Source organism: Anguilla anguilla, chromosome 15, assembly GCF_013347855.1.
Source record: "Anguilla anguilla isolate fAngAng1 chromosome 15, fAngAng1.pri, whole genome shotgun sequence".
NCBI lineage: Eukaryota > Metazoa > Chordata > Actinopteri > Anguilliformes > Anguillidae > Anguilla > Anguilla anguilla.
In genome coordinates, this window is record NC_049215.1 from 8607064 (window position 1) to 8629113 (window position 22050).

At 43.6% G+C, this 22050-nt stretch overlaps 2 protein-coding genes across 3 annotated transcripts; one reads left to right on the forward strand and one right to left on the reverse strand.

The window, feature by feature from the left end:
- The first annotated feature begins 2038 nt into the window (after nucleotides 1-2038).
- marchf7 (membrane-associated ring finger (C3HC4) 7) lies at nucleotides 2039-15066 on the forward strand. 2 transcript variants are annotated; one of them, XM_035393086.1, is made up of 11 exons: nucleotides 2039-2103; nucleotides 4195-4368; nucleotides 6934-7068; nucleotides 7642-7819; nucleotides 9523-9669; nucleotides 10395-11553; nucleotides 12368-12537; nucleotides 12617-12720; nucleotides 13243-13344; nucleotides 13533-13578; nucleotides 14305-15066. In XM_035393086.1, exons 2-11 carry the CDS (start codon nucleotides 4207-4209, stop codon nucleotides 14400-14402), a joined length of 2301 nt encoding a protein of 766 aa, XP_035248977.1. In that variant the 5' UTR covers nucleotides 2039-2103; nucleotides 4195-4206; the 3' UTR covers nucleotides 14403-15066. The 2 variants fall into 2 exon arrangements, with proteins under 2 accessions (XP_035248977.1, XP_035248976.1); XM_035393085.1 differs by having other exon boundaries at nucleotides 2067-2174.
- A 344-nt stretch (nucleotides 15067-15410) lies between these two features.
- Nucleotides 15411-21543, reverse strand: cd302 (CD302 molecule). Its single transcript, XM_035393087.1, has 6 exons — nucleotides 21386-21543; nucleotides 20054-20179; nucleotides 19417-19527; nucleotides 17654-17836; nucleotides 17050-17070; nucleotides 15411-16937 (listed from the first exon to the last, which is right to left on the reverse strand). Exons 1-6 carry the CDS (start codon nucleotides 21468-21470, stop codon nucleotides 16738-16740), a joined length of 726 nt encoding a protein of 241 aa, XP_035248978.1. The 5' UTR covers nucleotides 21471-21543; the 3' UTR covers nucleotides 15411-16737.
- Between the last annotated feature and the right edge of the window lie 507 nt (nucleotides 21544-22050).

Genomic DNA, 22050 nt, shown 5'->3' on the forward strand with positions numbered 1-22050 from the left:
GGTAGTTAAATGGCTCTATTTTATTTCATACATAGCTGGTCTTTTTATCCTTTTTATCTTGTTAAATGTTATACATATTTCTCGCACTGTTCTATTTTTCATCTGCTCCTGCAATTACCAAATTTCTCCATGGGGATTAATAAAATGCTATTTATCTATCTATCTATGGACAGATTTTCTTGTCACATCTGTCGTGTTTTTCTTCTCTTATTTATTTATTTTATTGGTTCACATTAAGCTCAGGACAATAGAAAAGTGGATGAGACATTGCTTTTTTATTTTAATGAACTTTTTAACATGTCCTCAGTAGACATAAATAAGTACACATTTCACTATGCTTTTCCAAGATACTAGAAACATGCATGATTGCATTTCACTGTCAAGGAAACCACTTCAAAATGTTTACACCACCCATTCATAATTGATAATTAGTACTATTTAGTATATACAAGGTGTGTTGAATAGCATGAAATGTGCGCAATAACTAATTTCAATATCTTCCTTATAAATAAATAGATTTGAATATACTGGTTTGGTTACCTTTCTACGATCGAACATAACTGTACTTTAGAATTAATTTGATTGTTGGTCGATTAAAAAAGCTTCAAAAAGATTCATAAACAAACCAGATAAACAGAAATACATAAGCTAATTGTTTTCATTTTGGGATTACCTAAATCAGGGGTTCTCAATCATACCCAGAAAGGGTCGGTGTGGGTGCAGGCTTTTGCCCTTTCTGGATAAGACTGAGGACAAATAATCTAAATGATTTGGTTTGGTTTTGTTCAAGCAGATTTAAATGTTAAAGCAAACATTTTGCAGGAAAGCTATTTCAAAAAGAACATGAAAAAAAAAACAATTTTTGCTGTCCCTACTGAAGAGTAAAAATCATATTAATAAAAAGGTCATTGAACCTCCATAAAGGTTTTTACACATGGAACAAAAGGAGAAATTTATTTTTTATTTATTTTTTGCTGTCTAAGGTACTAAAAAATTACAGTGATCACAGTTTTTACTGGGTAAACAAGATACTGTACAAGTATTTAAGCAATTATATCCAACTACATTTTCTCACCCTATGATAATTATCGGTCAGAAACCTTGTTTCATCCATATTTCCACCAACTGTTTTTCTTATTCAGAGAGCCACCCAGTGATTACTTAAGTCATTCTTCAGAATAGAGACTGTCTGTCTAATTGCTTTGTCCACAAAACATTTTTACTGATTCATGTTCACACTTTTTCATGGTGTATGATGATGATGATGATGATGATGATGATAATAATAATAATAATAATAATAATAATAATAATAATAATGTTGATCACACTGGTAATAACTTTTGCATGCAAAATTTTAAAATTATGTCTGCTACTTGACCCTGACATCTAAAACTGATTCTCAACCTCGGTCCTGGGGACTCACTGCGTACGGTGGCTTTTTTGTCAAAGCCAAACATTGATCAGTTAAGGATGTTGAAAATATGTTTATGTTTTACCATAGCCGTGGAATAAACAGGTTTGGCTTGTTGCCATTTGCTGTACTCATTCATTTCACAGATGGTTCCTAGGTTTACAATTAAAAATGGAACCTCTTTCAACTTTTTCAGTTGGTCTGATTGATAGAAATTCCTGGAATGTGAATGTGGGAAATTTATTTTTAGGGCATGCATAGCTATTTCTAGCATAGTGCGGCTTTAAGGGGGCAAGTCATCCTTTCCTAGACTGTCAAAGTGTCTAATTAAGAACAATTTGCAGTTGGTCACAATACAAACCTTGTTACGTTTGGAACAAAAAGCAGCATGCACAGCGGCCGTTCAGAACCGGGGTTAGGAAACACAGATTTTAAATAACAAACTGGGTTGTCTCATAATTCAAACGCTTCCCTGAGACAAGTCAAGGGGGGCCATTGAAGTAATGACAGACAGTGGGTCACGCCGACCCAATTACTGCGTGTATAGGCTATGGTGTCCGTCAATCACGCTGGTAGAAAAAAATAGTCCTTCCATTGGGTATCTGGGTACACTATAAATCACGTGACCGCACTGTATCAACACACCACCGCCATTCCAATGGTGAGAGAAGGTAAAGAGCAAATCAAAGGTGAGACATCGCAGCTACTCTATGAGGGAGTAGCAGACTGATTGACCATAACAAGTCGTTAGCTAGCGATGGTAAATGCGCCACATACAAGATCAGTAGTGCACGAATTTAAACATATGTTACAAAATAATTTTATGGCAAACTGCAAGCGAATGCTGAAAAAACAAGGCCCTGCTGGCTAGGTTGCAATTAGCTTGCAAACTAGCTAGCCAGCTATTGTGCTTGCTTTGGGGAGCTGTACGCATTTAGCCAATCCTTGCTAACTATCTTGCTTTTCTTGAAAACTTTATAGCTTGCCAGCTAGCAGCAATATTATTTTTGCTTGCGGCTTACAAATTAAAACACGGCATGGCGTTCAGCGTTGCAGATACAGTTAGTTAACTTGGCTAGGTACTACGCTTTTTAAAGGACTATTTAATGATACATTTCATCACGCTAGTTGGCACAGAAGCCTTGACTTTTTCACTGGACAACAAGCTAGCTAGCTAGTCGCTGATAATAAATTTTGGAAAGGGCTAATTGGCTAACGTTAGCTATAAAACGGCAAGATGGCTCCGGTAGTGAATTTGCAACTTATTGCAATTATGCAGTGACTGACAGCGAGCTTCGACGCACTTGTTGAAAACAGCTGTGTACTCTAGGTAGTTGGCAAACCAGTTTATTATGACAGTTTGTTAGCTGGCAAACGTTGTAATTCCTATTTACCGATTGCTAGCAATGGCTAACATTAAGGGTGTGGTATAGAAGTTCTGTATTCTACTAGACGAGTATGTTAAATGTGTCTTCCGTATATTGGCATTTAAATAACAAAAAATGTTAGCTTACTAGCTAGGTGGATTACTAATGTTGATTGCAAGTCCCAGTCCTTGCCGTTTTATTTTGCAGAGCCAGACATTTTGAAATGTCATGCTGTTGAGTTCAGTCACTTGAGTCTCTGCTGGCTAATGGTGGCAAGCATGCGACACGAAGACGTTGGAAATACAATATTTGATGTGTTTTCAACAAAGTGGTGTTTCATTCATTAAATTTCCTGTTAACGAAAAAACATGTCATTTAACTGCAGGCAGATTAAAATGGGAGTATGTTAAAGTAAAGGTAGCTAACCGCACACAATAGCTTTGCTAACTGCTTTCTTTGAAGTAAGTATTTAGTGCTTCACGAGTCAAGTGGCATTTTTATGCGAAGGGTTTCAGTTCTGCCTTAGATGAAATGCCACCCCGAAAGTGGAACTTACTTCAACCTGAATATAATACGACACTAAATTGGCTCTTTTGATACAGTTGTCAATATTTTACCATTCAAGGTAGTCATTTCCGATTTGTCCTGCTACAGGCCTTACATCAGGGTCATTTTGACCCGGCTGTTCAGTTTTATACGGCACACTGTTGTGTAAACAAACGAGGCAGAGCTTGGATATGCTTTTATTATTGCTTAAATTAGAATTATGCCTGTAAATTCAATGTAGGTTCAATTGTTTTAGTAATCGTCTTTTAGCTTAAATGGTCAAGGGGAGAAAAGGCCTCTTTTACAATTTGTTCTGTGCGCTCTTTGGTGAGCGTGATTATTTTTAGATCTGTTATATTTGTGCTATTGCTGCAGCTTATTAAATTTTAGTTGGTTGCAGAGACTGGACATGAGGGCACTCCAATTGGATTTGTCTGCCTGTTTCTGCATCATATCAAGAGCAGCCTGTATTTCTGTATAATCTCCTGAAGTATTGGACCTCTTACCTGTATATTGGACTGTTTTTGTTTTGTATATGAACAATATGCATGCCATAACGCACTGAATAGCAATGCATAACTGTATGAATTAAGTATGGGGGGCTGATTACACAAAGTGAATAACTTACTTTTGTTGTGCTCCTCTAAAAAGGCAACATTATTGAAAGTTTGTATGAATGTCAATTTACTTTGGATCTGGTAATCTCGCCTACAAACAAATTTTTTTCTTTTTCCTTCAGAACATTTTACGACTAGCACAAAGTGCCCAATCGGGGGTTTCAGTACACAAAATCCTACCTCTACAAGGTTTACACGGTTTACATACACCATTGACAGAGATAAATATTTGTTTATGCTTTCTCCTCAGAGAAAATCCAAGATGGATTCCAAATCCCGTAGGTTGCCATCATCGCTATCCTCTGATTCATCATTCTCCTCTTCCTCGTCCTTGGGTTCCAGTCGACTTTATGGCAGAAGCAGTGTGCTGGGCAGTGACCGATACACAAGGATGTCCTCCATTAAACTGGACACGGAACACCAGGTACCGTGCTAGGTGTACAGGTTTAAATACGTGATTGATTTTGCTTTCATGTTTCATGATTTAAATCTTCGCCTGTTTTGGCTGTGACTGCATAGTCCTTAAAACGTTGTAGTCTCTTGACTGAGTACAATGGCACCTTCGTCAGCTGCAAGCCCTTGCAGCATCAGTGTGATTGGCAAAAACAGATCACATGATCAAATGGAAGATGTAGGACCTTGCTGCTGATTGGTTGTCTTAACTATTTCAGTGGTGATGTTTTTTTCTGGATGCAATTCATGTGGTCTCTGAAGTTGGGATGTTTACTACCTCATCAGTTTCAACTGAAGAAAAAAAAGACTAAAAGAAAGGCAATGCACTGCATGGTGGCCGCGATCGTTATTTCGCTCAAAAATATTAAATTATCATTATTGAATGTCGTCCAGCCCTATTGGTGAGTATAATATCGATATTCACACTGGGACTTTGAATTGGCTGTTCTGGAAAACTCAAGTCAAAATTGAAACCTTTGTATGTTTACATTTCCATTTTATTCTTTTATTTTATATGTTTATTTTTTGCGGGATGACCGAAATGTTGCGTTCACTCAGTAAAGTGAGTTTTTAAAATTTTGCTGTGTGGATATTTTTTCCTTTTTGAGCGAATTACAATTAGAAATGGCCTATATTCGTAAGTCACCAATATAGCTATTCATGAGAGTGCAATGAATGGGCCATAACACATAGGTAGTCCTTTGTCACTAGAACCAACATGTGGAATGGAAGGTAGAGAGGCTTATTTATTTGGGGGGGGGGGGGTGTAGAGAAATGTAGGATGGATGTAGGCGAGGAGAGAAGGTATTGAATGTTTTCAAATGAAAGACAAATGAAAGGGGATTATTTGACTGTGCTGAATTGATTTGCATGGTTACAGGTCAAATTGACCTGTGAAATAATGGCTGTGACTAGGCTGCAACATCATAGAGGGGTTTAGATTTCACTGGAAGAATTTTGTTTTGTGTTGTCTGGCTAGTTTCAAAATTGAAGCCAATATGTGCATGTTGGTTTAACCGATAAAATCTGTGTAGTAAATGATGGTGCTTTATTATTATTATTATTATTATTATTATTATTATTATTATTAGTGTTTGCAGCCTGGCTGTAAATCCTGTACTTTATATGCTAGAATAGTCTGCTGCATTTGTCCCAGTTAATCTGAATGTTTTTAATCAGGGGACTATTACTCTCTTGTTCATTATCAAGATGCCTTGAGAATGGAGTCTAAGCTCTCACTTTAAAAGTTGAAAATATTGTTAGTTGTTTTTTCAGGGGCGTCTCATATGTCATTTTACAGTTTCAGAATGACTTCATTTAGGCCTAGTTGCTGTCAGGTTGAATGCCGTCGTTGCTTTTGAGCTCGCGCAAGAGAACAAACGAGAAGCGACAGCATTCTCTGAGGATTAACCTTTTTTTCTTTTCTCTCCTCTCCCCCTTGCTTAACTGTGGGTGTGAGGTCTATCTGAGCGTAGGCTCACTCTCTAAAAAAAATGCTCCCAGTTCTTTTCCAGCGACAGGCTTTTCATGTGCAGGTATTCATGTTACCACCACCATATTAGCAGGTCTTTTTATAGGCCCGTCTGTATTCCTGGAACCCTATCGTTCAGCTGGCTTGTCACTGGCTCTGGAGATTAAGTTTCATTAGAGCTGAAAGCTGTTTTTGTCACACCTGTGGGAGAGCACCCGTCTCCTGCTCTGGTACCGGCAACATGTCCGCGTGCGTGTCGTCATGTACAACAGGCCGAGAGAACACCTCGGCAGGCTGTATTTACTAAATTTCTGAATGGCCGTGCGTTCAGTAGCACGGCGTGCTGTGCGGCAGTGTCGTTTGCAGGGTAAATCTGAACAATCTCTGCCACGGCAAAATTGCGGTGATGCAAACTTTCAGCGATGTTCGCAAAAAAGAATAGTCCACTTGAACATAACATGGCGTCCGTATTCATCTGGTGACTAGCACAAAGCATGGAGTATACCCGTTTTTCAGAAATGTCAAAAGACTTGCGTTCACAGTGGCTGTTTCAACGTTGATTAGAATTGCAGTGCTGTCACACTGCTGTTGAAAATGCTAACCGCTAAGGACTTGCATATTGCTGTTGAAAAAAACTTGAAATGTCTTGCACAAATTCAAATGAGAATGACTTGCCTTCTTGCATTCCTGTGTTGTGTTGTACTTTGATATGGTCATGTTTATAGCTCCATACAAGAGCTGTGCCCTCTGGTTCTGCTTCTCCCTTTCAGCAATCTATCACCTCGCTTTCAACATACTTTCCTGTTGCCACATAGCTCGACTTGTCTGGCCAGCTGACGTGTTTAAAGAGCCTTCAGTATAATGTAAACTGTTATAAGTCAGAAGGGTCCAAACAAAACGTGTGCTAATGCACAATTCCTCGCCGTTCACGGTAACTGCAGGTCAACTATCACTTTAAAGTCAGTTTCCACGTGTTAGAGTTCAGTGCGTGTCCCTATTTGTTTGCCAGACTGTTGCTCAGCATGCCTGTAATCCATCTTGGTTTGTGTGTAAATCTTTTCCCAGAGTTCCAGGTTTCAGAGCACGTCCAGAGACTACGGTGTCCCGGAGAGCCGGCACTCCAGCTGGAAACTGGCCTCCACCCCGGTGTCATGTGACCGCTCCTGGGCCGACTCCTCTGTCGGAAGCAGGAGCAAGCTGGTAATGTGCTGAAATCTACATCTTATGCATCCTCCCCCACCCTCCTCTCTGGGGAAATTCTCACACACCATGCTCATGGGCCAACTTGACCGAAGTGTGACTTGTGCTGGGGTGTGTGCTTTATCTGTATCCCATGTATACCATTGTAATCGGTCCCCACCACAGCAGTGTGTAACTCGCCGCTGTTTGGAAGTGCTGGGGTGTGTGCTTTATCTGTAGCCCATTGTAATCGGTCCCCACAGCAGCAGTGTGTAACTCGCCGCTGTTTGGAAGTGCTGGGGTGTGTGCTTTATCTGTAGCCCATTGTAATCGGTCCCCACAGCAGCAGTGTGTAACTCGCCGCTGTTTGGAAGTGCTGGGGCGTGTGCTTTATCTGTAGCCCATTGTAATCGGTCCCCACAGCAGCAGTGTGTAACTCGCCGCTGTTTGGAAGTGCTGGGGTGTGTGCTTTATCTGTAGCCCATTGTAATCGGTCCCCACAGCAGCAGTGTGTAACTCGCGGTTCTTTGGCGGCTGTTGGGACAGCCGGAAGCCGAGGCAGACCGCGAACCTAAGCCAGATCGCGCGCTGCAGTTTAATTCTCAGGGGGACTCCGAAAGGCGGTTGGGGACGTACTCGGGGCTTCTCAGCGCGACGCAGGACGGGGACTCCAAAAGGCCCAAGCTGTCCTATACCAGCAGAGCGTCGCAGTCCGCCAACTCCTCTTCGCCAGCAGTGGGCAGCACCAGCTCCCGCCTCAGCAGCGTCTCAGGTATCCGTTCTTGGTAACTGACCACAGACAGCGAGTCTGTTTGCAGAAACGGTCTGGGTTATTAATAAGCTTTGAGAAGCGTCTCACGAAATCCACGCAAAGCAAGTTTTTAACTTGTTTTTAAATGTACGCCCCAATTACTCTTTGCAGTCTGGCTGACAGTGCCCTTTTCTTCACAGTACATTCATTCACAGGTAACGACAGTCAACTTTGTGTAAATTGAACTGCTGTGTTTGTTTTTTGTTTTTTGTTTCCTAATCGGTTACAAGTGTTTCTCAGTACTGAGTTCACTTTTTCAAAACTCTTCACACAGCACAACAGCAGTCTGTGGACCAAACTGTGAAGGATTTTTTTCATTGCTTTGACACCCAATGCATTCAGTGACCACAGCTTGCAAAATTTGTATTCCTTTCTCTCTCAAGCTCAACCACTAGCAAAAATGTATCTAAAGCCTATTTTGCAAATGTTAACATGCTCTTTTCAAAACGGTTAAATTTAAAGTTCAAAATCTAACACAAAAAAATAAAAGTGGACAGAAATTTACTAAATCACCAATATAATACTGAAGTATATTCAGAATCCGAGGTTATGGAGACAAATGGGCAAAAACTATTGGTTGAAGTTTCAGTACGTAAATGAGACATTCCCATCACAGTCATTTTCAATTTGAGGTATTTTCGCTTTCATTAAAATTACCACCGTTACCACCTATACAATAAAAGATTTTTTTAACGTAAAGATGGACACAGTAAGGAGTAGAGAAGTGGCTGACAGAGGAAGACAAACGAGAAGAAGACTTAAGATCTGTAGTCTCAGATGAGATTAGGGCTGATATTATTGATGTGGTAAATCATGGTTATCTTTTAGAGATGCTGGTCAGAGAATGCAGCCAATACTGCAGACCACTCAACAGTGGTATCTTGTGACTGTCAACGATAACAAAGGAGGAAAAAAAGAAATTGGAAGGCACAAAATGATTTATTTTGTCAAATATTGACAAAAGGATGCATCTACTGTAATGCTCCCCTTTAGTGTTTTTAGGCCTCTGTGTTGTGATTGACAGAGTGTTCTTTTTGGAGAAAACTAGCGCTAGTGTTTTGGTGGAATGATTTGCTGTGTGTTGCTGCAAAACTATGTGAACTGAGTTTTGGAAAAAGTGAACTCTGCTGAAACTCTGAAGCTTGGAGGGAATACTGTGCTGGTTGGCAGTGTTGTATGATGGTTAAGGAAATGGCCTTGTAGCCACAAGGTTGCAGGTTTGATTCCCAGGTACGACACACCCGTTGAGAACAAGGCGCTTCATCTGAATTGCTTCAGTATATCCAGCTGTGTGAATGGATATTATGTAAAAATGTAAAAAGCCGTGTAATTCACTTCGGATAAAAGCGTCTGCCGTCTGCTAAATGGGCATAATGTAATGCAATACTGGCTGCAAAAGACTTCACTTCTGTTGCAGTTTCGCAATGCACAGAAAAAGTGTTGAAGCATACTGTGGAGCATGCTCATTTTTGAGAAGAGGGTGTGGGATACACATCCAAATTATTGAGGGAAGATGTGCTGAAAAGTGTCTTTAAAATGTTTTCTCCAGCAACTTAATTGCAAATTACAATATTAATTACCGAAATTGCCTTTGAGAAATGTGTTTTAAATGAACGTTTTTGAAAAACATGAAGTTGAATAATGAACCGATACCTTCTGTTCAGATTATTCATGGAAGCCGTACAGCCCCCTGTCCAGATCTTCGGTTTCCTCTTCATCATCCTCAGAGGGGCTTCGTTCTCACAGGGACCTGGAGGACAGAAGCGAGACGCCTCTTTCTAGCCACAGGAGCACCGGGCTGTCCTCTCTGTGTAAGTGCCCGCAACCTTTGTCCTGTTTAAGAAGAACAACGGCTACGGATAGGCGCGAAGTCCGGTTTTAATTTCACGAACCGTGAACGATCTTTATGTTGAAATAACAAAACATTCTGAAGCCAAAGAGCCGCGTTTGTCAGTTTGATATTTCCCTCCAGCTGATCGTCTGCTTCGTTTGATCACTCTTTCTTGAGGGTCAAAAGTTGCATTATGTCCTGGAGGGAAGCGTGCTGTGTTGGTGCACAGTTGAGAGGCTGTGTTGGTGCACAGTTGAGAGGCTGTGTTGGTGCACAGTTGAGAGGCTGTGTTGGTGCACAGTTGAGAGGCTGCGTTGGTGCACAGTTGAGAGGCTGCGTTGGTGCACAGTTAAGAGGCTGTGTTGGTGTAGTTAAGAGGCTGCGTTGGTGCACAGTTGAGAGGCTGCGTTGGTGCACAGTTGAGAGGCTGTGTTGGTGCACAGTTGAGAGGCTGCGTTGGTGCACAGTTAAGAGGCTGTGTTGGTGTGCACACACAGTTAAGAGGCTGCGTTGGTGCACAGTTGAGAGGCTGTGTTGGTGCACAGTTGAGAGGCTGTGTTGGTGCACAGTTGAGAGGCTGTGTTGGTGCACAGTTAAGAGGCTGTGTTGGTGTGCACACACAGTTAAGAGGCCCTTCTGTCTGTTGTGATGTTGGTGCTGCGGAATGAGCCGGAAGCCCACTGATTGTTGGTGTTTGTGCTCCAGATCGGCCGGACCGCCTGACGTCGTCGTACGCGCAGGGGGCGCGGCCCAAGGACACCCTGCAGTCCTCCGGCCGCCTCAGCGCCTCCCTCAGCCGCCGCCCGCCCTCAGACTACCACCCCTCCCTGCTGGCCCGCGACTCCTGCAGGAGCGCCTCCCGGACTCCGGGCTCCGCCCCCCCGAGGGCGTCGGAGTCGCCGACCGGCTCCCTGGGCCCCGAGCCGCGGGGCGGCGGCTCCTCCACTCGCCCCTGCTCCTGGTACGTGCCCCTGTCGGAGAGGAACGCCCCCGCGACCCCTCCCCCTCCCCCTCCCGCCCCCAGGCCGGCCGCAGACGCCGGCGACTCGGACGGCCGGCGCACCACCAGGCAGCTGCTGTCCCGGCTGGCCAACAGCATGTCCTCCAGCCTGTTCTCCAGGAGGTCCAGCCAGGACTCCCCCGGCTCGGCGCCGAGGTCCGTCGAGTCCTCGGACGCCTCCCCCGACCTCCGGAGGGAGGAGAGCTCCTCGCAGAGCGCCGACAGCAGCGGGAACAGCAGCCCCGACGGCTCGGACCGGAGGGGGGGCTCGGACGGCTTCGCCTTCCTCCGGCGGCGGCGGCGGCAGCAGCAGGGCCTGGCCCCGGTGCTGGAGACGCGCGGCGGCGAGCCGGACCCGGACCCCGGGCGAGCCCCCGCCGCCTGGCTCTCGTCCTCGCTGCGGAGCCGCTGCCCGCCCCTCTTCTCCCGCCGCCGCAGGGAGGGCCGGGACGAGACCGCCCGCATGGCAACGGTCTCCAGGGACGCCCACCGGGGCGCCAAGCCCCCGCTGGGGGGCGGGGGCGCCGCGGAAACCGAGGCCGCCGATGGGGACCGGGACGAGGACGACGGGCAGGAGGAGGAGGAGGACGACGAGGGCGAAAGGGCCGGAGCCGCAGGTCCCCTGGGGGCCACGGCCTCCGGCGTCTCGGGCCCCATCGCCGGTCGGGCCGCCCGAAGGCTGGCCGGAGTCTCCCCGAACTCCCTCTTCCGCATCTCCGTGCCCCCGTCCCTGGAGAGCTCCCTGCCCGAGAACGTCATGATCACGGTGGACATCATGGCCGCCGGGAGGGCGGGCGACAGGCAGGAGAAGGAGAAGCCGACCTCCTCCAGGGACCCCGAGAAACTCAGGAAAATCCAGGAGAGGTAATGAGCGGGCGGCCGAGTGAATCCTGTAGACTCTCCAGACTCCACCGTGTGTTACATACGCAGACTGCCCTGGGAGAATAGCTCCGCTGTTCTATTATTCTAACACTGGCCGCTTAACCACGTTCTAAAGTGTTGGCTTCCTGCCTTTTGTCAAGGCTGATGGAAGTACGTCATACACATTCTAGATGAATAGAAATGTATTATGGACATTTCAGATTATAGAAGGTATGGAAATGCATGTAAAAACCAGTGGGCAAAAAACAAAACCATAGGCTGATTTGTATTTGTAGGCATAAACTAGTTGGCATCCGTTACTACACATCCATAGCCAGGCAGTGCATAAAAAAGAAAAGGAGTCTCGTTAAAGCAGGGTGTCAAACTCCAGTCCTGGAGGGCTGCAGTGTCTGCAGGTTTTTGTGGTTTCCTTTCAGTCAGCAGCCAATTAAGGCCTTGGAAACAAGGCGTGTGAACTCTTTAGCCAATCAATAACTTTTGACCCCTGCTGAAACGCACCAATAAAACCAGCAGATACTGTGGCGATCCAGGACTGGAGGTTGACACAACTGCCTTAAAGAAATCACATTCCATTCACATGTAGCATTTGTTAACCAGAATACCCAATTTAATAACATTTAAAAAAGCCTGAACAGAAGCGTAAGGAGCAGCAGTGTCATTTTTTCCTCTGTCTAACTGACGTGCTGGTATTTGTGTGCAGTCAGCCGCACACTGCCGTGTTTAGAAGGCCGTTGGTTCAAGGCCAGATCTCCCGTCTGCGGCTCGGACTCTGAGAGCTCGCTCTTCTCCCGCTCAGCCTCCTGTTGGAGGAGTCGGACGAGGACGAGGCCGACCTGTGCAGGATCTGCCAGATGAGGGAGGAGTCCCCCGCCAACCCCCTGCTGGAGCCCTGCAGGTGCACCGGCAGCCTGCAGTACGTGCACCAGGACTGCATGAAGAAGTGGCTCCGCTCCAAGATCCGCTCCGGTAAACGCTCTCACCACCCCCATTAACTCCCAATCACGAGTCGGGCCAAACTGAACGCCTGTGCCTCTCCCGTGCTCAGGTTCTAACCTGGACGCCGTCACCACGTGCGAGCTGTGCAAGGAGAAGCTGCACCTCAACATCGACAACTTCGACATCAACGAGCTGTACAGGACACACGAGAGGGTGAGGCCCGGCCCTAGGCACTACACAATATGCACGGGTCAAATAGGTAGACTGTTTAAAATGCAGCTCTTTAGCATTTTAGATGCTGGTAAAATATGAAAACACTTGCAGGTCACTGAGAATTATCTTTTTTTTATTTTTTACAAAACAATCACAAAAAAAACTGTTCTGAATATTGGTGGAAATGTTTAAAAAAAAAAATGTATTCTGTAATCTGCTGCTGTTAAAAGGATTAGAGTACTTCATATGAAGTGTATTGTCCAGTTTTGCAAATTTCAGAATATCTATCGTAGAAGTCCTCCAGCTGTAAGGTTGATATGTAAAATTTGTAAGACTTCCTTCTCCTTATTTTGCAACATTTGTTATTTGATGTTCTCTGCTGCCAGAAAGGGAAGATGAAGTGCTGGGTTTGTGCTGTGCAGCGACTAGTACCCTGGCTGATATGGTGCTGATAAAGCTACCTGCCCTCCAGATTAGAGTAGCCATTTTAGGTCACGTGACTGTGTTGCCTCCACCCCCCAGTCTGAGTACGAGTTCATCAGCTGCGGCCTGTACCTGGTGGTGCTGCTCCACCTGTGCGAGCAGAGGTTCTCAGACGTGCTAGGAGCAGCCACCGACGCAGGGGTAAGGCCGTCTCCCCCTCGTGCTCAGAACCCGCAACCCTGAACACGTTTTAATTCGATTGCCCCTTTCGTGGGATGGTTCTACATGTGTAGCCCTGGGTTAATTTCTTCTTGATGTAAGTCTGTAACTTGTAAATGTTTTATCGCATTGTTAAATGTAGCTTAAAACATTTTCTCCCTCTCGCTCAGTTTTTCAACCTGGCGAGAACTCTTCATCAGATGGACGATCTCGAAAGTACGTTTTGAATTTCTTTTGGGTGCTGGCGGTGATGATCGCATGCTGCTGAAGTAAAATTGCACTTTGAAATATTTACTGATTACACTGAGCCAGAGGTCAGCTGCCTAAAAATGCTGCCTCAAGTTTTTTTGAGGTTTGAATTTTTAATATAATCCTAATCACTCAAGTCTCAGAAACTGGGTGAGTATAAGGAGGGTGTGCTGGAAAAATTCAATCCTGAAAGCTCTGCATATCTGCCAGCATACCATACTTCATTTCTGCAAAAGCCTGTTAAATAAACTAAATCTGAGGTCCATTTTAAAATGTCAGAAGTGCTCAATAGTGCATGCCAGTTTGGCAGTTATTTAAAACCGCCATTTTACACCGCTCGTCTTAGAACATGATGGTGGAAAATGTGACCTTTTTGCAGTCCACTCATTTCTAAGGCCTTTGTTTATATATAAGGCTTATTTATTGTCATTGTATAAAATGCTGTATTTACTGTGTTGGTGGTTACAGAGGAAGAAAAAAATGTATTTTGGAGTTGCTCTTAAAACATTGAAATGCAAAAATCGTCCATCGTCGCCATTAATTCTGAGGCGTAGCATTGCTTTTTAACACATACCGATTTGTCCATCTCTTAAGAGCGAAGCAATAGTACTTTGTAGTTAAACTGTATCACAAAACTAATTGGCTAAACTGAAGCGAACGCAGGTGAGACCTGGACTCTTTCCCCTCCTGCAGGCTCCTACGGGGAGTCGGAGGAAGACGCGGCGCAGGACAGCCGACCCTCCATCGATTTCTCCGACTTGGAGGACGGCGACGACGAAGAGGAGTATTAAAGATGGCGGAAGTCACCGTTTCCCCGCGAACGCGCGGCCAGAGGCTGCGCCTTCGAGGATGCCTCTGGCCCGAGAGAAAATGGAAACCAACCGCAAATACGTATGAAAAAAAAAAAAAACAAAACAAAAAAACACTTGCCTTAAGGGTTGTTTTTCCGATGTATAGATTTCTCACAGGGAATGGTTTTCGTTTTCAGTTTTTGCGTCATCGAATGCTCGTGCATATTGGGTCAACTCGTTGGACTTTTATACCATAAGTGCTTTAAACGATTACCAGATAAAAGCCGGACCCACTGGAGTAAATTGGTGCGGTGGGGGTTGAGTAGACTCTGCGCACTTGCACACAGTCTTATTCTCATGATGTTTCGGGCGACGCAAACGGCACACTGCTTATTTGATGTTTCCGTCTGCACTGGAGAGGGGAAGGCTTTCTGAGATGAAACTGGAGTGGGTACTCCGTTCCCCCCTTTTAAAATGCAGAGGTTTTTTTTTTTTTGCTTTGAACACGATCATATGTGCAATTGAGAAAAAATTAAAAGAATTGGGATGTTTAAGACTTCTGTCAAATCATATCACCTGTGTTTATGTTGCATTCTCAATGTGTTGCTTGGCCTACAAAGTTGTTTTCCTGTTTTAATTATAATAAAGATTTTGATGTACAGTCCATGTGCTTTAAATTGAAAGGACGAGCACCTCACTTTCACACAAATGCGTCTAATTTAGGCGCTTCCACATTAACACAATACACCGCAGCAATTAAACACATTTGAATCTAAAGTGGACGTAATGTAACCCGCAAAATGGCTTCACTACCAGTGAAAGCACCAGTTGGTCATCAGTAGGTTGTCCTATCTTGACCCTTATATATTCACTTTGAATGCATTTAACTATTTTCCACGTGTGCACTAGTTCACTCAGTGTAACATGTGTTTTAGTATGCTGTACCATGCTTAACTTCATATTTAGTTTAAACTCTTTTTGTTCTTAAGAGAATGATAAGACAGACTATTGATTATTTTAAACATTTATTTGCAGTTTGGTGTAAGTTAAATGGAATTTAAGAATAAAGCTGTTATGTAGGAAAGCAACACCTCAAAAATAAGATGCATGCATTTTTAAAGAACATTCATTTCTGTCAAACTCAAGAGGAATATCAATGCATACATGTTAGTATTTCAGTGTGTAAAGTGCATACAATACAAGGCAATACAATGAACATTAACAAACTTCAGTTCCACACCGTTTGCCAAAATTATTACTGCCTATCTCCCATTCAATTATTAAACACTGAAAACTTCAGACACCAAAACCAGCTGAGACCCCCCCCCCCCCCAAAGAGGATTAAGCCAATGCACCTTATGCAATAAAAACTGAAAAATAAAACCACCGTAACAATGTTCATATTACAGGGACACATTGATGGTGAATTCTCACAATTTCCTTGATGTTTATGCACCATTCCAAATTCCCAATATTATGAACAAAAAAGTGTTTAAAAACAGTAAAAATCCTCGGTTCAGAGTTCAGGTTTTCCAGTTTTCCACGCATAAAGTACACTGTTTTGCGTAGGAAAAACAACTACTCAAAGCACCAAGCCATAAGCATACTGTGTGTTACAGGCACCACTGTCGACACCTTTGGCATGTATATAAAGAAAAATTTCAAATATTAATTGACACACTGATTTGCAATGCCGTTATATAACTAATATCAAGCAGCAGCCAATGGAAATGCAAGAAGATTGGTCCAGCCATGTGATCTGTGGAAGGATTGGAGTTGAGAAAATGTACATCCCTTGATACTGGGAAATATACGCAGTAAACTACGAAAAATTAGTTTATTCTGGTGGCCCTTTTGTGCTTTTTATGCAACTTACAAGTTATCCTGCTACCCTAAAAGCTGAGTGACAACTGACCAAAAGCCAGCAATTGTTCTATTTTTTTTCCCTCAATGCGAACTACAGTCAGCGCGCCCTGGAAAAATAAAACTATTCGGAGAAATGCCACGTACATGCATTGCCTACTGATTCTCACACCAGCACTTAAAATCCAAGATTCAGAAGTCAGTGCAGTCAACACAGCGCAGTCAAAGAGAAAAAACCAGCAAAACCACGGCAACGGGGACCGACGGAGGGCAACCAATGTGAGCGTCCACAACCTGACAAAGGCCAGGTTAGCTTTCCTCAGAGACAAACCATCTCCTCCCCTGTAAGGGAATGGACAAATTTTGAATTACAAAAGCGGCGTTGAAACCGCAGGTCGAAACCCAAGGCCCACGCTTCCTGTGACGCAACGGACACGGCCGACGTGCTCCTCGGAGCCCGGGGCGGCCGTCGTTACGCCATGTCTTCCGTCTCCTCGGAGTCCACCAGCGTGGCCCCGTCGGCGGGGGGGGATCGGAACGGCGGGTGGTACTCGAAGGCGGTGAAGAGAGTGCCGAAGTGGTGCCTCTGATGGAGGAACCAGAGGACGGCGGACACCCCCATTATGATGAGCACGCTCAGTACGACCAGCGCCGTGAGCAGCGGATTGTTACCTAGGGTGGGGGGGGGGGGGGTGGGACAGGAGAAAAATTTATCCATTAACTATGTTCTATAGATAAACAAACATATATGCAAATATATGCTAATTTTTATAAATTTACTTACTGGCCTTTTGTTTTTCGGTTTCTGAAAAAGGACATTGAACACGTATTATAACGTGACAGAACCACAGATACAGACACACAACAAAATATTACACAGTTACATATCTACACATCTGTAGATCTCGCAAATGTTTACATAGTTCACCAACCACATTTGTTTGGAGCGTGCTTGCAATCTGTAAACAAGTCTGCAGATTTGATCAATTATGCGATTACAGCCCACTGTGTTCCCCGCAAACACACAGCTAACAAACCACTTGTTGTGGAGGGAAAAAAATATATTATCTTTTATCTTTAAAACAACACGATACCATTTCTATCACCCTCCCAGGACACATTTGTGATTAATGAAATGTGATCTTTGCTTCTTATCGGTTTGTTCCCTTTACGTTCAGCAGACGATAGGGTGGACAAGCGAACGGTTTCCAGAACGTTCTGAGGGACGTACGAAGACGTGCTAAAACCTGACGTGCTCTGCGCCGCGAGAGGCTAGCTGCGCTGCGTCTGAAAAACCGTGCCCCGCTCCGCCCGCGTCGAGTCCAATTTAAGCGGAGCTGAGCAGGGGCCCGCGTCGCAGGAAGTGATGTCGCCGGCCGCTCGCTCACCCTGGGCCGCTTCGCAGACCACTCCGTTCTCCACGTCCTCCTGGCAGCTGACCTGCTCCCACTGGCCCGTGCTGGAGTGCAAGGCCGCGCAGATGTCCGCGCTGGCCAGGTCGGCCGCGGAGACGCCGCTGTCCCAGTTAGTGAACGTCACCTTTGTTTTATCGTGCCACACCAAACTGTCATCTGAACAGGGCGGAAAAAACAACACAGTGAGAGAGTAAATCTATCACTTTGGGCTTCTTTCCACATTCATGGGATACTGAATGTGTCAGGGGGGCGACGTAGCTCAGGAGGTAAGAGCGGTTGTCTGGCAGTCGGAGGGTTGCCGGTTCGATCCCCCGCTCTGGGCGTGTCGAAGTGTCCCTGAGCAAGACACCTAACCCCTAATTGCTCCCAACGAGCTGATTGGTACCTTGCATGGCAGCCTTTCACCGTTGGTGTGTGAGTGTGTGTGTGTGAAAGGGTGAATGAGAGGCATCAATTGTAAAGCGCTTTGGATAAAAGCGCTATATAAATGCAGTCCTTTTTTTTTTTACTGTCAAATACAGAGAAATACACTGAAAACATTGGGGTATCCATTTTATTTTTCTTCTCTCTAGTAAAGAACAAAATTAAGGTCAAAGGTTGGGAAAGGTTTCAGTACAATACCAATTTCTTACATTACAGTGATATTAGCATGAGCTGGTTACACTAATACAAAGCTGGTGCTATTGGCCTATTTCTGTGAGATTTTCACAAAACACAAAAGGAAGGAAGTTCTCAACTCTAATGTGACGGTTACCGTTGCAAAATCAAACGCATCTCTCGAAACAGATGTTCAGTAAGGCAGGGGACAGTTGTAACGGGAAAGCTCACAGCTCATAGAAAAGCAGTGGTGAAGTGAACTCACTTGTGCGCAGTCCCTACAAATAGCTATCGGGTCACATTTAGGTATGACTTACATATGATTTCGGGATTTATACACTCCAGTATAAACTTCCTCTAAACTGACTGCGTTCGCAAAAACAGGATTTCCTGACTTCCTGAGTCAGAAAAAGGAAATGACATGTATGTTTTGTGGTGGAAAGGCTGGAAAGGCTGCCCCAATTCAAGCTTCCAGTAACTTTCCAAACACAATTCCATTCAGTGACAATGAATCTCTAAACTTCTTCCTCAGCGCTAAGGTCTAATGTATTTTGAATATGATGGAGATCTGGTACAGTTTGTTCAGTTTATGTTTACATTAAAACAAGTTTCTTAACCTGTGACTTGTTACAATGTGAAATGGAATTTAGCAAGTCGCTTTGGCAAAAACAAATGAGTAAACTGGAAAATTGTTAACTGTTTTAAAATTATTTTAATATGCTATATAATCAACAGTATTAATCAGGTTTGCATTTTAAGGATTATAAACTGCAACACCCCAAAAGAGAGGAACAAACTGGACTAAGAATGTATTAATGAATAAATCTTAAATGCATCAACAATGGCTTAGTTTGCCAGTCCAAATTATTTAAAATTACAAGTGGCAAACAGGTAGGAATCCAAGGCTCTCCTGACGGTGAAGTTAAAAGCCTTTATTGAAACGTGGCAAGAAAACTTTAAACGTGCTGGACCTACGCGTTGCAGCCTCACGCGGCCTTCATCAGGGCTGAAATAAATCTTCAAGTTATTCCGAGTAATCCACTTACTGTGCATAATCTTCCAAAAAAACACACAACAGAATAACAAAGCCAGCGCAGCACTCCAGTCATTTTACAGCTGAATGAATCACTTTAACTTACCGTCAGGGTTAAAGTTCATGTCCAGCCACACATTGATGTTGCCTTTCCAAACTTGGGGACTGTACTGCACGATGAAGTCGTTCACTTCTGCACTCTTCACGCTCAGAAGCGCTGTTGAAACACACAGATCAGAACAACAGCTTCCAAAAACTCGCGCGTGACAAAGCAACGCAAGTGGACGCAGAGTAAATGTTAGGTTTAAAAACAAATGTACGTTTCCGACAGGAATCAGCGCAATCGAATTACACTGTAATTAATTACATTTATTTTCACTCTGCAGTCCGACCAGCTAAGTTTTGGCAGTCATTGCACTGGTGGATAAGTTCATGTCATTTCATGGCTATAGGCACCTGATCTACCAGAGGAGTAAATAGCGAGATGAGGCAGGGATAAACCTGGCAACCGAACCCCTCCCTCTCTGGGTAATTATATGTACAATTATGTGCTGCTGTACAGGGATACAGAACACAGTTAAAACAACGCGGTCAGGATCACCGTCTGTAGGCTATAGATTGCATTAAAAGCCAGTCCCTTAGCAGTATATGCCACTCGACAGGCCTGGATTTTAACTTTTGTAAAATGCATTGTACCTGAGCAGGCAGGTGAATACAATATGGAGGGAGTAAAAAAACAGTACCATATCCCCGACAGGTCGCCTTTGCGGTCTCATATGTGTAGCCTTTCGCAACGTTTTCTTCTCCATGGACAAAATGGTAGCAGCTCTGACCAAAGGGAACCCACGTGCGCCCATCGCCTGGGCAATCTGGGAAAAGCAACCATCGGCAAGAAGGGGGTCATCATTTATAACCACAGGTGAAGGTTCGGAACAGCTGACGCCAGCAGAAATATACATCAGAAATTATGGCATCCAACGAAACGAACCCTTGCTATATCTGAAACCATTTCTACCACAAAAAGATTTAACTGCTTAAAATAATCTCTAAATGAATACTAATTTATACTGCTGCAAGAATGAAAGTAGGCTACTTTAATATTCAATGCAACAGAGGTTATCATTTACATACAAATGTTGATGTCAGGAATTTCCTCATTCACCTGCGTAGCCTACTATCACACTTATCAACATAACGTTAATTCTGGATGGATTGGAATTGATTTTGTCTGTGTAACTCGCCTTTGACCTACAGTTCACAAATCCAAGTTCTGCAAGCAAACAACAACTGAAAATGTCGTCAGATTTGAATGCTCGGTCTAAAACAAAGCAAAAAAAATACTGAAGTAATCGTTATAGAAATGCTACATTTCGGCTAAATTTAAAAACATACTCCAAATACATGTAGCCTATCAATAGCCTACAGCTGTATCAAGGGCAAACTCGCGTAACCCCTCTGAGCCCAAAGTCATGAACAGGATTACAAACGTAGACATCATTGTGGTTTTGAGTGGATACTCGTTCAGCAGTGGGAGCGATCAACGACATAACAAACAGAAATAACGCCGCAAAGTCAACTTTGAAACGAAACAAAAGATCATAAACTTCATTTCCATATTCAACAAACCACGAAGCAAACTCCGTCGATAAAATAATAGACTACAGGGACATGACTAAGGCTACACCCCAATTTAAAATAGTTGAACTAATAAATAAAATTAGTGCGAAATAAAAGGTAGGCTACTTTGTGCTTTTTCAACACATGCAATACGGAGACAAACTTTAAAACCAACCATCAGGCTAAAATAAATAAATATTTTCATAGGCTATACATTAACCATTACGCAACGTGTAAAAAACAATAATATTAGAGTTCAACGAGTTGTAATACGGATATGTACAAATATTATGCACCCAAATGCGTATACTACAAGTCAAAATATGTACACATTCAACAACAATTTATTACGGTACGTTGTGTTTACTAGTAGGCTACGCTTACGACTACTACAGAGTATCTAGCTATTTGCTGTTTTTCAAATGCGTAATAAATATTTACAACGACATGGTACTCACCACCTGCATAACAGCGTTCATAATAAAGCGTTAAAGCAACAATTTGGCATAAGAAAGGCAAGCGATACAATTTCTTAGACTCCATGTTTCTTAGTACGAAATCTGGGCACCAAACTTTCTGTACGCTGACAACGTAACTGCATACGTCATCCACCGGAGCCGTAAAATATTCTCAAATCCTTAATATGGCGTGGGCTACGTGCGGATTTGTAAAGAATAAGGAAAACAATTGGGGGATGGTACGTAGTGTGTATATCTATGGCAGGGTGAGTGTAATGAATAGATTTTTTATACATTAGGATTTAAATGTGTTTGATTAACGTCAGAAGCACAAATAGCACGGGAGCGCAATGTGACATGGTGGATGTGTGGGAATATGCGCGTGCGTATGGCAACATTGTATGATATTACTTAATATATGTTCTGCGACTTTCCAGGATAGTCCACCGTTAAGCGGTTAACACAAGCAATATTAAATATATGAATATAAGTGTTACAATGCTGTGAAAAAGTATTTGCCCCTTTCTGATTTCCTCCATTATTGTATAGGCTGTGTGTCACTGAATGGTTTCAGATCTTTAGATAAAATATAATATTATACAAAGGGAACCTGAGTTTACACAAAACACATTAAATTATTATTTAATTTATTTGTCAAACATCCA

What these genes read in the sequence shown, in the direction of transcription:
- marchf7 (XM_035393085.1), top strand. An exon ending in CACCGGGCTGTCCTCTCTGT is followed by an intron (nt 9,670 to 10,394) that starts GTAAGTGCCCGC and finishes TTTGTGCTCCAG; the next exon opens with ATCGGCCGGACCGCCTGACG. An exon ending in CTCAGGAAAATCCAGGAGAG is followed by an intron (nt 11,554 to 12,367) that starts GTAATGAGCGGG and finishes TCTCCCGCTCAG; the next exon opens with CCTCCTGTTGGAGGAGTCGG.
- cd302 (XM_035393087.1), bottom strand. Translation starts at nt 21,470, where the DNA reads ATGGAGTCTAAGAAATTGTATCGCTTGCCTTTCTTATGCCAAATTGTT. An exon ending in TGAACGCTGTTATGCAGGTG is followed by an intron (nt 20,180 to 21,385) that starts GTGAGTACCATG and finishes TGCTTTTCCCAG; the next exon opens with ATTGCCCAGGCGATGGGCGC. An exon ending in GGCGACCTGTCGGGGATATG is followed by an intron (nt 19,528 to 20,053) that starts GTACTGTTTTTT and finishes GTGTTTCAACAG; the next exon opens with CGCTTCTGAGCGTGAAGAGT.